The sequence below is a fragment of the Hyla sarda genome, chromosome 6, assembly GCF_029499605.1.
Source record: "Hyla sarda isolate aHylSar1 chromosome 6, aHylSar1.hap1, whole genome shotgun sequence".
In the NCBI taxonomy this organism is placed as follows: Eukaryota; Metazoa; Chordata; class Amphibia; order Anura; family Hylidae; genus Hyla; species Hyla sarda.
In genome coordinates this window covers 285197748-285212631 of record NC_079194.1, presented here as the reverse complement: position 1 = coordinate 285212631, position 14884 = coordinate 285197748, and the positions used below count along the sequence as shown (strand labels likewise).

Here is a 14884-nt window from a genome sequence, read left to right as displayed (position 1 = left end):
GATTCCGCCCCCCCCCCCCCCCCCCCCCCCGTGTGACGTCACGCCCCGCCCCTCAATGCAAGTCTATGGGAGGGGGCGTGACAGCCGTCACGCCCCCTCCCATAGACTTGCATTGAGGGGGCTGGCGTGACATCACGATCTCACGTCACCGTGGTCGTGAGGCGTTAGGATGAGAGCCTCCAGCGCTGCCGGAAGCCGCAACAGGTGAGTGCTGCAGCAGAGATCCCGGGGGTCCCCAGCGGCGGGACCCCCTCAACCTGACATCTTATCCTCTATCCTTTCGATAGGGGATAAGATGTCTAGGGGCGGAGTACCCATTTAAAGGAGTAGTCCAGTGGTGAACAACTTATCCCCTATCCTAAGGATAGGGGATAAGTTTGAGATCGCGGGGGTCCGACCGCTGGGGCCCCCCCGAGATCTCCTGTACGGAGCCCCGACCATGGGAAGGGGGCATGTCGACCTCCGCGCGAAGCGGCGGCCGACACACCCCCTCAATACAACTCTATGGCAGAGCCGAAGCGCTGCCTTCGGTAATCTCCGGCTCTGCCATAGAGATGTATTGAGGGGGCGTGTCGGCCGCCGCTTCGTGCAGAGGTCAACACCCGCTATCTGGCCGGAGAGACTGGCCCCAGTACAGAGAGATTGCAGGGGGCCCCAGCGGTCGGACCCCCCGCGATCTCAAACTTATCCCCTATCCTTAGTATAGGGGATAAGTTTTTCACCACTGGACTACCCCTTTAAAGACACGTGGGGTCTAAACTTACCATGTAATCCCAGAGTTCTCCTTTCACCAATTTGACCACCAGATTGATCATCCACTTGTCCCCTAGGTGCCTCAAATAGTTGATATTGTACTTTTAGTGTCCCTAAGTTGTATTTTTGCCTGTTGGCTTTCCCCTCCTATCCCTGCTCTGTCCATGGTGATTACGTAACTCAAAAAACTGTGTGGGATAGATAGGATTGACTCAGAAGGACACAAACACTCGCACTGAGAATTTTTTTTCGACAAATGGAAGATCTTTATTCTCTCACAATATACAGCAACTGAATTTGTGGATATTGTTAGACCATTTAGCTCCTCTGAATGGTACTGATGAGGTATAGGAAACACGTTGGGTGCCTTACAGCTCCCACCATAGTGTGTATTTAGTTCTCATAATTTTTATTCTCTATATATATATATATATATTTATTTATATAACTTTTTTTTTTTTCCCAATATTATGGTGGGTGTCTGTATATTTCTTAATCTCGTATGTAAGCACTCACTTGTACTTTACTGGACTGTACAGTTGTTTTTTCTTATGTGAGAAAAAATTACAATTAAAAGATGTTTAAAAAAAAAAAAAACTGCACGGTCAATGGCGTACACGTAAACAAGTTACAAATTCCAAAATTGCGTACTTTTTAGGTCACTTTGTATACTCTAAAAAAAAAATTTATGGAAAGCGATCAAAAAGTCCCATCAAAACACAAATGGTACCGATAAAAACTTTTTTTTATAAGTAGTAAAGTAAAATAAAGCCTATATAAATTAGGTATCCTTGTAACCGTATGGACCTACAGAATAAATATATGGAGTCATTTCTATCAAAAAGTGCACTGCACAGAATCTGAAGCCCCCAAAAGCTACAAAATGGTGGGGGTTTTTTTTCGTTTTTTTTCCAAGTTTGCCCCACAAATATTTTTTTTCTGGTTTCACCGTTAATTTTGTGGTGGATTGATGTCATTATAAAGTACAATTGATGGCGCAAAAAAAAGCTCCATATGCGTCTGTATGTGCAAAATCGAAAGCGTTATGATTTTTAGAAGGTGATGCGGAAAAAATGAAAGTGCAAAAACGAGAAAACCCGGTGTCCTTAAGGGGTTAATCTGCTAACATTCCTGTTCACACGCAGCACCTGTGATGAACATTTCCTTCAGTGCCTTAAAGGGGTTCTCCGGTGCTTAGACATCTTATCCCCTATCCAAAGGATAGGGTATAAGATGCCTGATCACGGGTGTCCCGCCGCTGGGGACCCCGGGATCTTGCACGCGGCACCCCGTTTATAATCAGTCCCCGGAGCGTGTTGACTCCGGGTCTGATTACCGGCGACCATAGGGCCGACGGCGTGTGACGTCACGCCTCCGCCCCCGTGTGACCTCGCGCTCCGCCCCTCAATGCAAGTGTATGGGAGGGGGCGTGACAGCTATCACTCCCCCTCCCGTGGGCTTGCATTGAGGGGCGGAGGCGTGGCATCACATGCCGTCGGCCCTATGGTCGCCGGTAATCAGACCCAGAGTGAACACGCTCCGGGGACTGATTACCAACGGGTGCCGCGTGCAAGATCCTGGGGGTCCCTAGCGGCAGGACTCCCGCAATTAGGCATCTTATCCCCTATCCTTTGGATTTCAGATGTCTAAGCACCGGAGAACCCTTTTAAAGTAGAACATTTATCTACGAGACTTTACTCTGCTCTATTGTCAGGGTCATGGCTTAGCATGTGAATGTTATGGGTTAAGTCTTCTATGAACTTTCCGGATTTACTTGCGGATAACATTTTTTCCTAGTTAAACTACCAAACAGAGAGGACATTACTTGTCTGAGTGTTTGCATAACGTTCTGTTATTGGTGGCAGAAACACGTCGATCACTTTGTTCATGTGATGCAATGATGGGAATAGGGCCAGATCCCCCCCCCCCTCCTCATTTTACATAGTACCTGTAATTGTTCTTTCTAGTTTTAATTAACCACCTAATATCTGCCTCTAGTGTAGCACTTTGTTGACATTCATTTCTTGGTGCTTTTTGATGTATGTTTGGGGTCATTGTCCTGCTGGAAGACCCAAGATCTTGGATGCAAACCCAGCTTTCTTACACGGTGCTGTACTGTGCGACCCAAAATCCATTGGTAATCCTCAAATTTCATGATGACTTGTACTCATTCAAGGCCCCCAGTGCCAGAGGCAGCAAAACAACCCCAAGCATCTGTTCTTTGTAGGCCTCATTCTGTTTTCGGTAAACAGTAGAATGATGTGCTTTACCAAAAAGCTCTATCTTGGTCTCATCTGTCTACAAGACGTTTTCCCAGAAGGATTTTGGCTTACTCAAGTTCATTTTGGCAAAATGTAGTCTTGCTTTTTTATGTCTCTGTGCCAGCAGTGGGGTCCTCCTGGGTCTCCTCCATAGTGGGGTCCTCCTGGGTCTCCTCCATAGTGTTTCATTTCATGTAAATGTTGACGGATAGTTTGCGCTGACACTGATGCTCCCTTAGCCTGCAGGACAGCTTGGAACTTGTTTGGGGCTGCTTATCCACCATCTGGACTATCCTGCGTTGACACCTTTCATCAATCTTTCTCTTCTGCCCACGCCCAGGGAGATTAGCTACAGTGCCATGGGTTGTAAACTTCTTGATAATGTTGCGCACTGTGGACAAAGGCAAATCTAGATCTCTGGAGATGGACTTGTAACCTTGAGATTGTTGATATTTTTCCACAATTTTGGTTCTCAAGTCCTCAGACAGTTCTCTTCTCCTCTTTCTGTTGTCCATGCTCAGTGTGGCATACACAGACACACAATGCAAAGACTAAGTGAACTTCTCTCCTTTTTATCTGCTTTCAGGTGTGATTTTTTTATATTGCCCACACCTGTTACTTGCCCCAGGTGAGTATAAAGGAGCATCACATGCTTGAAACAATCTTATTTTTCCACAATTTTAAAAGGGTGCCAATAATTTTGTCCAGCCCATTTTTTGGAGTTTGGTGACATTATGTCCAATTTGCTTTTTTTTCTCCCTTTTTTGGTTTAGTTCCAATACACACAAAGGGAATAAACGTGTATAGCAAAATGTGTTACTGCAATCCTTTTCTGTGAGGAATACTTAATTTTCTTGAAAAATTTCAGGGGTGCCAACATTTACGGCCATGACTATAATGCTACATAGACTATTATTAGAGAATAATAATGAGATTCTTGTGTATGTTTTGTGCCAACCTGTTTTAGCTGATGTGGCAGGCATGAGAGAGGCTCCATTTTGGTTTACAAATGCACAATGATGTGGGTTCTGTAATGCAGCCTACATTTCATATGAATCCTTTGGCCTAGGCATTTGATCCCTGCACCTGGTCATCTTATCGGGCTACTGGTACTGGAGGTCACCCGGGTGAACTCATTAGATTCATAAGTGGGTTGTGTCAGTTCACACTATGCAGTTTTTTTTTTTTTTTGTTTTTTTTTAAGGAGTTGTTTGACCTTTGATTACAATTGAGGAGTTTTATGAAGAGTTAACATTTTTGGATTGTGTTCACATGTAGAATTTTTACTGCATTTTTTTATTTTGTACAATATCTCCTTTTTGCCATAATTTTGAGGAGAATCGCAGAAAAAAAGTAGCAAGAAACACAATATGTAAACACAGCCTCATGGGAGGTGTATAAGTATAATTCCTGCTCCCAAATAGAAGGCAGCAGCAGTATACAGATAGAGCTGGAGGGGAGGTGTATAACTACTATATATCCTGGAGTGCTTCTTTAGCTATAATTTTGTTGCATGGGCAGCATGACCTGGTCAAACTCCCAGCAGCTCAGCAGACCACTGCTTTAGGGAGGGGTGTAGGGAATTGCAGGAAGTCCTGTAGACCTGCGTGGGACTTGAGTCCATTCCCTAGACCTCGGCCTTTAGCAGTGGACTATGTTGTTGCCGGGAGTTTGAACGTGTACCTTGCCACGGCTCTGAAATTATGGAGCGGAGAGAAGTGAGTCTAGTGAGAGCTACTGAATCACTGGATGGAAAAAAAAAAACTTTAAAGGGGGTACTCCAGCCCTAAGACATCTTATCCCCTATCCAAAGGATAGGGGATAATATGTCTGATTTCATGGGTCCCGCCTTTGGGGACCCCCGCAATCTCGCATGCAGCACCCACCTGTGGGAGCTGCATGCAGTGCTGCAGCCTCAGTCTGCCGGGTCACGACTGCGTGGCCGGAGTATCATGACGTCACGACTCCGCCCCCCACAATACAAGTCTATGGGACGGGGCGTGAAATTCCGCTGCTGAAAATCTGCAGCAGAGCGCTCGCCCCTATTTAAACTCTCAACAGGAAACGCACTGCTTTCATTGAAATCCAGCAACTCATGTTCAGACGTACAGGATCTGCTGCAGATTTTAAGCAAGTGTTCACTTGTTTGTTTTGTTTTGACTCAACAACATGAAATCTGCTGCAGATCCTTAGCATGTAAACAAGCCCTTAGGATATGTTCACACGGGCGGATTACCTGCAGAATTTCTGCAGCTTATTTGTTGCGGAAAATCCGCAGCTGATTTTGCTACCATTGACAACAATGGGTCCGAAGGAAGATCTGCAAATCTGCGTCTATTGTGGATTTTCTGCTGACCGGTTGTAGTCAATGGTAGAAAAATCAGCTGTGGATTTTCCCCCGAGCAGACACATCTGGAGGCAACACTGTAGGGTCAATCATCGGTGGATCCGCAGCATAAAATACCCTGTGGCTCCGCCCGTGTGAACGAGCCCTTAGGGTGTATTCACATGTACCGTATCCTTCGTATATTGGAAGCAGCAGATTTTTAATGTAAACTAAAATGATTGGACCCAGCTTCAAATATTCATCAGATCCAGTATGTGTGTGTGAATACACCCTTAACGTAAACAGGATGATGGTCTATAAAAGATACGCCGAAACGCGTCGGACCTGTTTTGTCACTTCTCCTGGATATGTGTAATGGCATTTAATAGGATTGGATAAAGTTTTTTCTTTTTTCTTTTTTTCTTAAATTTTTTTCTGAATCCTGCTGCTGTGCCTGGTGAATAAAGGGGGCGCAACTCTGGGGCCTCTTCATAGGTTAGGCTTCCAAATTTAACCCAGTGTTTCCCAACCAGAATGCCTCTGGCTGTTGCAAAACTACAATTCCCAGCATGCCCGGACAGCCAAAGGCCGGCTTAATCCAAGTATAATTTGTGTCAAATAAAATATAAAGACCCATCAGAAAGTCACGTAGTTACATCAATATTTTGTATGGGCTACTCTTGCAGAGCGCCCCTTACATTCTTCGATCTGGTAGCGCACCCTCTTGAAAGCCCAATGGTGCAATGAAAACATTAAGTAAGATGTGGGGCCATACTAGGCACCTTTCACACTACAGGTATCATCCTGTAAAAAAAAAAAAACCTCCATTATTACTCCTGGCAAAAAGTCCTGAAAACGGCCGTCATAAAATCCCATTCATGTCAATGGGATTTTTTGAACATCCTTTAGCATCAGGCCATGTCCGTTTTTACTAACGTCTGTTATTTTTGCCGGCACAAAAGACGGTGCATGCACTAAATTTTGGTTCGGCAAAAAAAAAAAAAAAAAAATTTTTGAAAAAACGGATATTGACATTTAACATTGAAATCTATGGGAACCGGATGTTCAAAAAAAAAAAAAATCCATTATTGTCAGGTTTTTTAACATCTGTTTTTTTTGTACTGAGCATGCATCAGTACAGCTTTACAAAAAAAAGGGTTCAAGGGGTTCTCCAGTGGAAAACTTTATTTTTTTATTTATTTATTTATTTATTTATTTTTAAATATAAATCAACTGATGCCAGAAAGAGAAACAGATCTGTAAATTACTTCCATTAAAAAAATCGTAATCCTTCCAGTACTTATTAGCTGCTGAATACTACAGAGGAAATTATTTTCTTTTTGGAACACAGAACTGTCAGGAACTGTCCAGAGCAGCCTATGTTTTCTATTGGGATTTTCTCCTACTCTGGACTGTTCTTAAAATGGACAGAGATGTCAGCAGAGAGCACTGTGGTCATAATGTCAGCAGAGAGCTCTGTGTTCCAAAAAAGAAAAGAATTTCCTCTGTAGTATTCAGCAGCTGATATCTACTGGAAGGATTAAGATTTTTTTAATAGAAGTGATTTACAAATCTATCACACAAAGGAAGAAAGAAACAGAAGGAGAGCAACTCTGTATATGAGTGGTACCGGTACGAGGAGTCTGCGGCAGTTGTCAGGGTCCAGTTTTTCCGTAATACCTGCGGGGTGCATGCACCCAGGTAAAGTATCAAAATGTAACAATAGAAGAATGTAGCATTCACTCACCGCAACAATGGCATCGATGTTCCCGGCTAGAGGGGATCGCGGGTCGGCGTCTTGTGGACTTCAGGAGCGCTCAGAGGCTACAACCGGTTTGTTTCACGCGCTGTTGCGCGCTTCGTCCGGCCTGGAAACAAATCGGTTGTAGCCTCTGAGCGCTCCTGAAGTCCACAAGACGCCGACCCGCGATCCCCCTCTAGCCGGGAACATCGATTGCCATTGTTGCGGTGAGTGAATGCTACATTCTTCTATTGTTATAATTTACAAATCTGTTTAACTTTCTGGCACCAGTTGATTAAAAAAATAAAATAAAAAAAGTTTTCCAACGGAGTATCCCTTTAAAAACCTGATTAAAAAAATGGATGTAACTGGTAATAACTGATAACGGATGAACATCAGATTTTTTTAAGAAAAAAAACACATTAAAAATATCGGATGATGGTCATCAGTTATTGTATTCTCTTGGTTTTATCCCTTTATTTGTTCGTAATCCCCTTGTCGTCGTCCTTCCCCTCCCTCCTCTTCCATCCTTCCCCCTCCCCTTTCTTTTTGTTCCTTGTTTTATGTTTTTGATTATGCCCACGGTTGTGCTAGTGTATTGAGCAATGACCTTGCTGTATTGCCTTCTCTCCCTTTCCCTGGGATTGCTATTAGAGATGAGCAAACTTACAGTAAATTCGATTCGTCACGAACTTCTCGGCTCGGCAGTTGATGCCTTTCCTGCATAAATTAGTTCAGCTTTCCGGTGCTCCCGTGGGCTGGAAAAGGTGGATACAGTCCTAGGAGACTCTTTCCTAGGACTGTATCCACCTTTTCCAGCCCACCGGAGCACCTGAAGGCTGAACTAATTTATGCAGGAAAAGTCATCAACTGCCGAGCCGAGAAGTTCGTGACGAATCGAATTTACTGTAAGTTCGCTCATCTCTAATTGCTACCCAAAGTTTTTGTTGGATTTGTCTTGTATAATTGAAAACTTTAATAAAAATTTAGTTTCCTTTTTATTTTTTTTATTTTTATAAATTTTTTATTACAACAGATATATCATTATATACTTTTAGACCAAATTGCAAGAAAACATTTTATATATCTCCCTATCCCACCCTTCCCACCCCTCACGGCAGAGAACGGGAGGGGGGGGGATGTTTATAGTAAAAAATAAAATAAAAAAAAAAAATAATAAAATAAAGGATGATACCTGTAGTGGGAGTTGCCATACTGTTTTCAATCCGTTTTTCTAAAGAAAACCGTATGGCAAAAAAACGGATGGAACAGTATGGAAAAAAAGTAAACCGTATGCGTTTTTAAACAGTATACTGTTTTTAAAAGTGCATACAGTTCCGTCAGTTTTTATAGAAAAAAAAAAAAACATACGTTTTTGAAAATTTTGTCAATTTTTAATGGGAGGGGTTTTGGGTGGGGACTTTAGGATTAAAATGCGCATGTGCAAAGTAAAAACGTATATGTTTTTCCCATATGGAACCGTATACATGTGCGTTTCCCATTGACGTCCATGTTAAAAAAAAAAAACGTATGCGGTTGCAGTACGGTTTTTAAACCGGAGACAAATTCGTGGTCAACCACGCTTTTGACTCCGGTTTAAAAACCATACTGCAACCGCATACGTTTTTTTTTAACATGGACGTCAATGGGAAACGCACATGTATACGGTTCCATACGGGAAAAACGTATACGTTTTTACTTTGCACATGCGCATTTGAATCCTAAAGTCCCCACCCAAGACCCCTCCCATTAAAAATGGACAAAATTTTCAAAAACGTATGGGGTTTTCTTTTTTCTATAAAAACTGATGGAACTGTATGCACTTTTAAAAACAGTATACTGTTTAAAAACGCATACGGTTTACTTTTTTCCATACTGTTCCATCCGTTTTTTTGCCATACGGTTTTCTTTAGGAAAAACGGATTGAAAACAGTATGGCAAAAACGTGATGTGAACCCAGCCTTAGTTGGTTGTGCACACACTGGCGACCATCGAAAAGCATCAGACTGCGGTCTGGCTATGTGTTGCTGTGTAGCTGTAGTCTGAAAGCGTCCATTATAGATACAATATATTGTGTACGTACAGTTGGGTGATTTGATCGTACAGTAAAGTCCCAGATCCTGTCACTTCAGAGCAATGTTTCCAAATCAGTGTGCCTCCAGCTGTTGCAAGACTACAACTCCCAGCTTGCCCCGACAGCCGTTGGCTGTCGGGGCATGCTGGGAATTGTAGTCTTGCAACAGCTGGAGGCACACTGCTCCAGCGGCTTTATGTGAATGTTTATGCAATGTCTCTATCGTCATGGAAAATGGATAATTTAATGTAATACATTATTTTATTTTATATATTTTTTTTCTCCCCCCCCACAGCTGGCCCAGGACCCATGAACGCTCGTAAACGCCACGGTTCCCGAAACACTGATAACGGAGTTTACGTAGGACCCCCACAGACACAGGTCCTGCCCTCCCAAGCCGTTCCAGAAGTTTTGCCTCCCCCTACTCTCGTCCCACCAGCCAATAACATGTCTTGCCGGGACCGCACCGCTGAGTTCATGTCTGCTTGCAAGTCTTTGCGCGGACGCCAGGTTAGTGTCGGTGTAAAAAGGGGAAAAGAATTGGGTGGGGTGGGGGGGGTGTATAGAGATACATGCAAGTTATAGGAAGTGTTTATGTGGGAATAACTTTTCCATGCGCTGCTGTAGGCATATACTGTTGCTGATATGATTTATGATTTGTGCCTTTACATTTCATGGTATCAGGATGGGGACATAAGACGGACATTGGCCCTGATTTACTAACATGATCCCAACTCTTTTTATCGAGTTATGCGACACAATTTGTGTTTCACGTCCTCTGCGACACATTTTACTGTTAAAAACCTGAAGATTTTCCAGTTACTTAGAGTATTTTTTTAACCCAACTAAAGGGGCGTGGTTTGCATAATTAGGGGGGTATTCCCGACATTTTCCTGAAAATCCGACAGTTGTATTTAAAGGGGTACTCTGCCCCTAGGCAAAGGATAGGGGATAAGATGTCAGATCGCGGGGGTCCTGCCGCTGGGGACCCCCGGGATCTACCATGCAGCACCCACCTTTAGCGGCTTCCGGAACCGCTGGAGGTCCTCAGGCTGAGTCCATCTCGACCTCAAGGACGGAGCATAGTGATGTCACGGCTCCGCCCCCGTGTGACGTCACGCTCCACCCCCTCAATGCGAGTCTATTGGAGGGGTGTGACAACTGTCACGCCTCCTCCCATAGGCTTGCATTGAGGGGGTAGAGCGTGACGTCACTATGCTCCGTCCTCGTGATCGACAGTAATCAGACCCGGAGCGAACACGCTCCGGGGACTGATTCTAACGGGGTGCGGCGTGGAAGATCACGGGGGTCCCCAGCGGCGAATTACTGAACTTGAAAACCCGACTGTCTTGAGGTGCGGGGAATCTGTTAAAAAGGGTGGGGGCTTTGAAAATCCTGTTTCTCTGTCCCCTTAGAAGCTTTTTATATTACATTGAATTATTATTAATTTTTTTTAATCATTCTTTAATCTTGGTCCCCTGGGAAAAAACAATCTGGGGTTAGTTTGGGGGGGGGGCACAGTCTGACTACTGGAACCCCCCCCAATTTCCTGTATGGAGCCCAACTCTCTCCTCTGAACTTACAGTTCAGCGGTTTCTCCTGAGCGCTCTGTCCCCCATCTTCTAAGACACGCTTGTGTGACTAGCTGGGCGGGTTGTCTCTCATGCACCTTTCCAAAGGTGGCGGCCAGAGTGCTCAGGAAGAACTATTGAATAGTAAGTTTAGTGGCAAGAGCCAGGCCCCATACACTAATTGCCAGCACTGTTCACTGCAAAGCCATAGATTCGCTGATAATGATCAATGCAGTCGATTGCTCTAGCCTGGACCTCAGGTTTGGAGCAATCAATCGCCGATCAGATGCGCCGGAGGAAGGTGAGTGACCCTCCGCTTGTGTCCTAGCTGATCAGGACACTGCATTTGCGGTGGTCCCGATCAGCCTCACCGAGCAGCCGGGAAGCTTTTGCTTTTCGTTTTAGACGTGGCGTTCCACTTTGAACCCTGCGTCTAAAGGGTTAATAGCGCGCTGCACCGCGATCGCTGCCGAGCGCTATTAGCCCCGGGTCCCGGCTCCAGTTACATGCCGGGACCGACACAATAGGATGCGTTGCATCGCGGGAGCCGGCCACGGACATAAATATATACGTCCATGGTCGTTAAGGGGTTAAAGAAGTGGTCAAGGGGGATGGTGCCTAGACCCCTAGATCTTCAAGAAAATTTGCTGTCTCTGGGGGACTCCACAGATAGACTTTTTTTGCCACGAGGATAAACCGACAGGTACAAAAAAAAAAAAGAACCCATGGACGGTGGATGCTAACCCAAACTTGGGACTGGATCCCAACCTACGCTCTTACCCCTTCTTCAGCTAATTCCGAGGGTCATAAAAAAGATTCAGATGGACAAAGATTGATAGCCCCGTTTTGGCCGCGGAGGGCTTGGTTTTCCTCACTAAGAGAACTGTCAGTCACAGATCCATGGGACCTCCTGATGCCGGCCCTTGAGAGGAGGATTCTTAAAAGTAATGGAGTCTCTGACTCGGTTATCTCTACCTTACAGGCCAGTAGGAAGTTACGCCCCTACAAAACTTACTTCAGGATCTGGAAAGTTTATCTGTCCTTTCTTAATGAACCATTCTCTGCTTCATCTGTCCCAAATATTCCAAAAATATTAGACTTCCTTCAAGCAGGTTCATGTCTCAGCATTAGGCGCTATGTATAATTCCCAAATAGCAGATCATCCCCGGATTATCAGATTCCTCAGAGCAGTTCAATGAATCAGTTCATACATTTCCCAGAGCCTCAATGTGGGATTTATCTTTGGTTCTGAAGGCTTTCTTGTTCCAGCCTTTTGAGCCAATTACGATTTCACTTAAAAATTTGGTTCTAAAAACAATCCTTTTGATGGCAGTGACTTCAGCCAGGAGGGTAGGGGGATCTTTCTGCCCTATCTAGCGTAGAACCATATTCCGTATTTTTCGTCGTATAAGACGCACTTTTTCTTCCCCCCCCCCCCCAAAAAAAAAAAAACTGGGGGGGAAAAGTTGGTGCATCTTATATGGCGAATACACCCCTATCGCAGCGGTCCCTGCGGCCATCAACGGCCGGGACCCGCGGCTAATACAGGACATCACCGATCGCGGTAATGCCCTGTATTAACCCTTCAGACTCAAAGCTGACCGCCGTGTCTGAAGGGAAAGTGACACTAACCCTGTTACTAAGTCGGGCTGTTCGGGACCGCCGCGGTGAAATCGCGGCATCCCGAACAGCTTACAGGAGACCGGGAGGGACCTTACCTGCCTCCTCGGTGTCTGCTCCGTGCCGGGATCCCCTGCATGGCCGGCGCTCTCCTTCGGCGTCATCACGTCGTCGCGCACGCCATCACGTCATCCAATAGGAGCGGCGTGCATAGCGACGTGATGACAGCTACGGAGAGCGTGGATCCCGGGCATGCTGGGAGTTGTAGTTTTGAAACATCTGGAGGTCCGCCTTCGTCATCATCCAGACCCCCCCCCCCCCCCCTTAGTTTTCTACTCACCTCCCCTCGGTGGGAAGGAAGGGTGAGCTGGTCCGGGCCATCTATGCTGCAGGGACTGTCCGGTCGGGAGGGTTAGTCGTTCCGGGCTGTCCATTTTCACTGGGAGGCCCTCTTCTCTGCTCGCTCCGGGCCGGCCCCGGACTGGTGACCTTGCCTTGACGACGACGGTCCCTGTGGCATAGATGGCCAGGACCAGCTCACCCTTCCTTCCCACCGAGGGGAGGTGAGTAGAAAACTTAAGGGGGGGTCTGGATGATGATGAAGGCCCACGCAGTGGTCTTCAACCTGTTGACCTCCAGATGTTTCAAAACAGCCGATGGCTGTCCGGGCATGCTGGGAGTTGTAGTTTTGCAATATCTGGAGGTCCACACGTTGAAGACCACTGAGGGGATTGACAGGCGGGGATGATGATGGGGGTCTGGATGATGACAGGGGGGATGATGTATTTTCCACCCTAGGCTTATAGTCGAGTCAATAACTTTTCCTGGGTTTTTGGGGTGGAATTAGGGTCCTCAGCTTATATTCGGGTCGGCTTATGCTCGAGTATATACGGTAATACATTAGCTAGGTGGATCAGACAGTCAATTGCCTTAGCTTATACAGCGTTAGGTCTTGATAAACCAGTAGGAGTAGAAATGGAGGGGGGGGGGAAACTGATGGCGCTGCTCGATCAGGTGAATTCACAAGTCCAGATGTAAAGAGTATCAAAGTTTAAAGGAGTCTCCTGTACGGGGCCCCGGCAGCCCGCGGGAAGGGGGCGTGTTGACCACTGCATGAAGCTGCGGCTGACAAGCCCTCTCATTACAACTCTATGGCAGAGCCAGAGATTGCCGAAGGCCTAAGGAGGTTTTTCAGAGTACAAGACGCGTTTCGGGAGTAACTTCTCCACCAGTAGGACTGAGGGCCCATTCTACCAGGTCCATAGCCTCCTCTCTGGCTGAAAGGCACAGAGCTTCTCTAGATCAAATAGGCAAGGCTGCTGCTTATGGTGTTTCTTTCTCTCACTGGGTTTAGGTTACCAAGTTGGTGAATTTTTTTTTTTTTCCTCTTTGTATAAATCTAAATGTAAATATAACTCAAGAAGGCTCTTCTGGTCTCGGAAATATACACTGAGGCTGGAGAGGAGGGTTCTTCTTTTTATTCTCGGGTTTCCTGTCCCTATGGGCGGAGTCCCTCTCTCAGGTGGTGTTGTCTTGGCTTGGGGAAACAACATTAGTAATTACCGGATTTTCCCTATACAGTGGTCCCTCAACATACGATGGTAATCCGTTCCAAATGGACCATCGTTTGTTGAAACCATCGTATGTTGAGGGATCCGTGCAATGTAAAGTATAGGACAGTGGTCTACAACCTGCGGACCTCCAGATGTTGCAAAACTACAACACCCAGCATGCCCGGACAGCCAACGGCTGTCCGGGCATGCTGGGAGTTGTAGTTTTGCAACATCTGGAGGTCCGCAGGTTGAAGACCACTGGTATTGGAGGTTATACTTGCGTGTTACCGATAGTCACCGCTGCCCTGGATGTCGCCTTCCATCGCTGTCACCGCATCCCCGGGGTGTCCCCGACGCTCTGGCAAGGCCTCTGCTTCCCCGGCATCCTCACTCTCCATCCCCGCCATCACGTCGCTACGTACACCGCTCCTATTGGATGACGGGAAGGCGTGTGCAGCGACGTGATGATTACGATGGAGAGCGACGGCGATGAAGGGGATCCCAAAGAGGATGCGCCGGAGCCCCGAGGACAGGTAAGTGATCGTCAGTGGACCACACGGGGCACCGTAAACGGCTATCCGGTGGCAGCTGAAGCAGTCTGCGCTGCCGTATAGCCGTTTATGCGATGGCCCCGACATACAAAAGCATCGCATGTTGATGCTGCCTCTGAGAGGCCATCGTACGTTGAAATGATCGTATGTCGAGGCAATCGTAGGTCGGGGGGGTCACTGTACTAGAATGAAAGGAATAGCAGCAACAACAAGGAAGGTAGAATATACCTCCAAAGTGGGACGTCAATCAGTGCGCAGATCTCTTAGATGAAAACGATAAGCATTTTCAGCCCCGACCGGGCTCTTCATCAGGCACTAATTCAACATTATTTACAACCAGTTATAAAACACAATAAATTGCTTCCGGGTATGTGGACCGTACTGATGAATCGGAAGCAGTCCCGGTAAGGACCAGATTAATTTAAAAAAATCAT

The 14884-nt window shown here is 46.0% G+C and overlaps 1 protein-coding gene across 1 annotated transcript in view; it reads left to right on the top strand.

Annotated features, from left to right (window-relative positions):
- STX5 (syntaxin 5) overlaps positions 1 to 14884 on the top strand; it is a 41819-nt gene that overhangs the window by 7294 nt on the left and 19641 nt on the right. Inside the window, exon 2 of the mRNA XM_056527561.1 lies at positions 9451 to 9665. Coding sequence (XP_056383536.1) covers positions 9465 to 9665 — 201 coding nt within the window. The 5' untranslated portion in view covers positions 9451 to 9464. The remainder of the gene's footprint in view (positions 1 to 9450; positions 9666 to 14884) is intronic.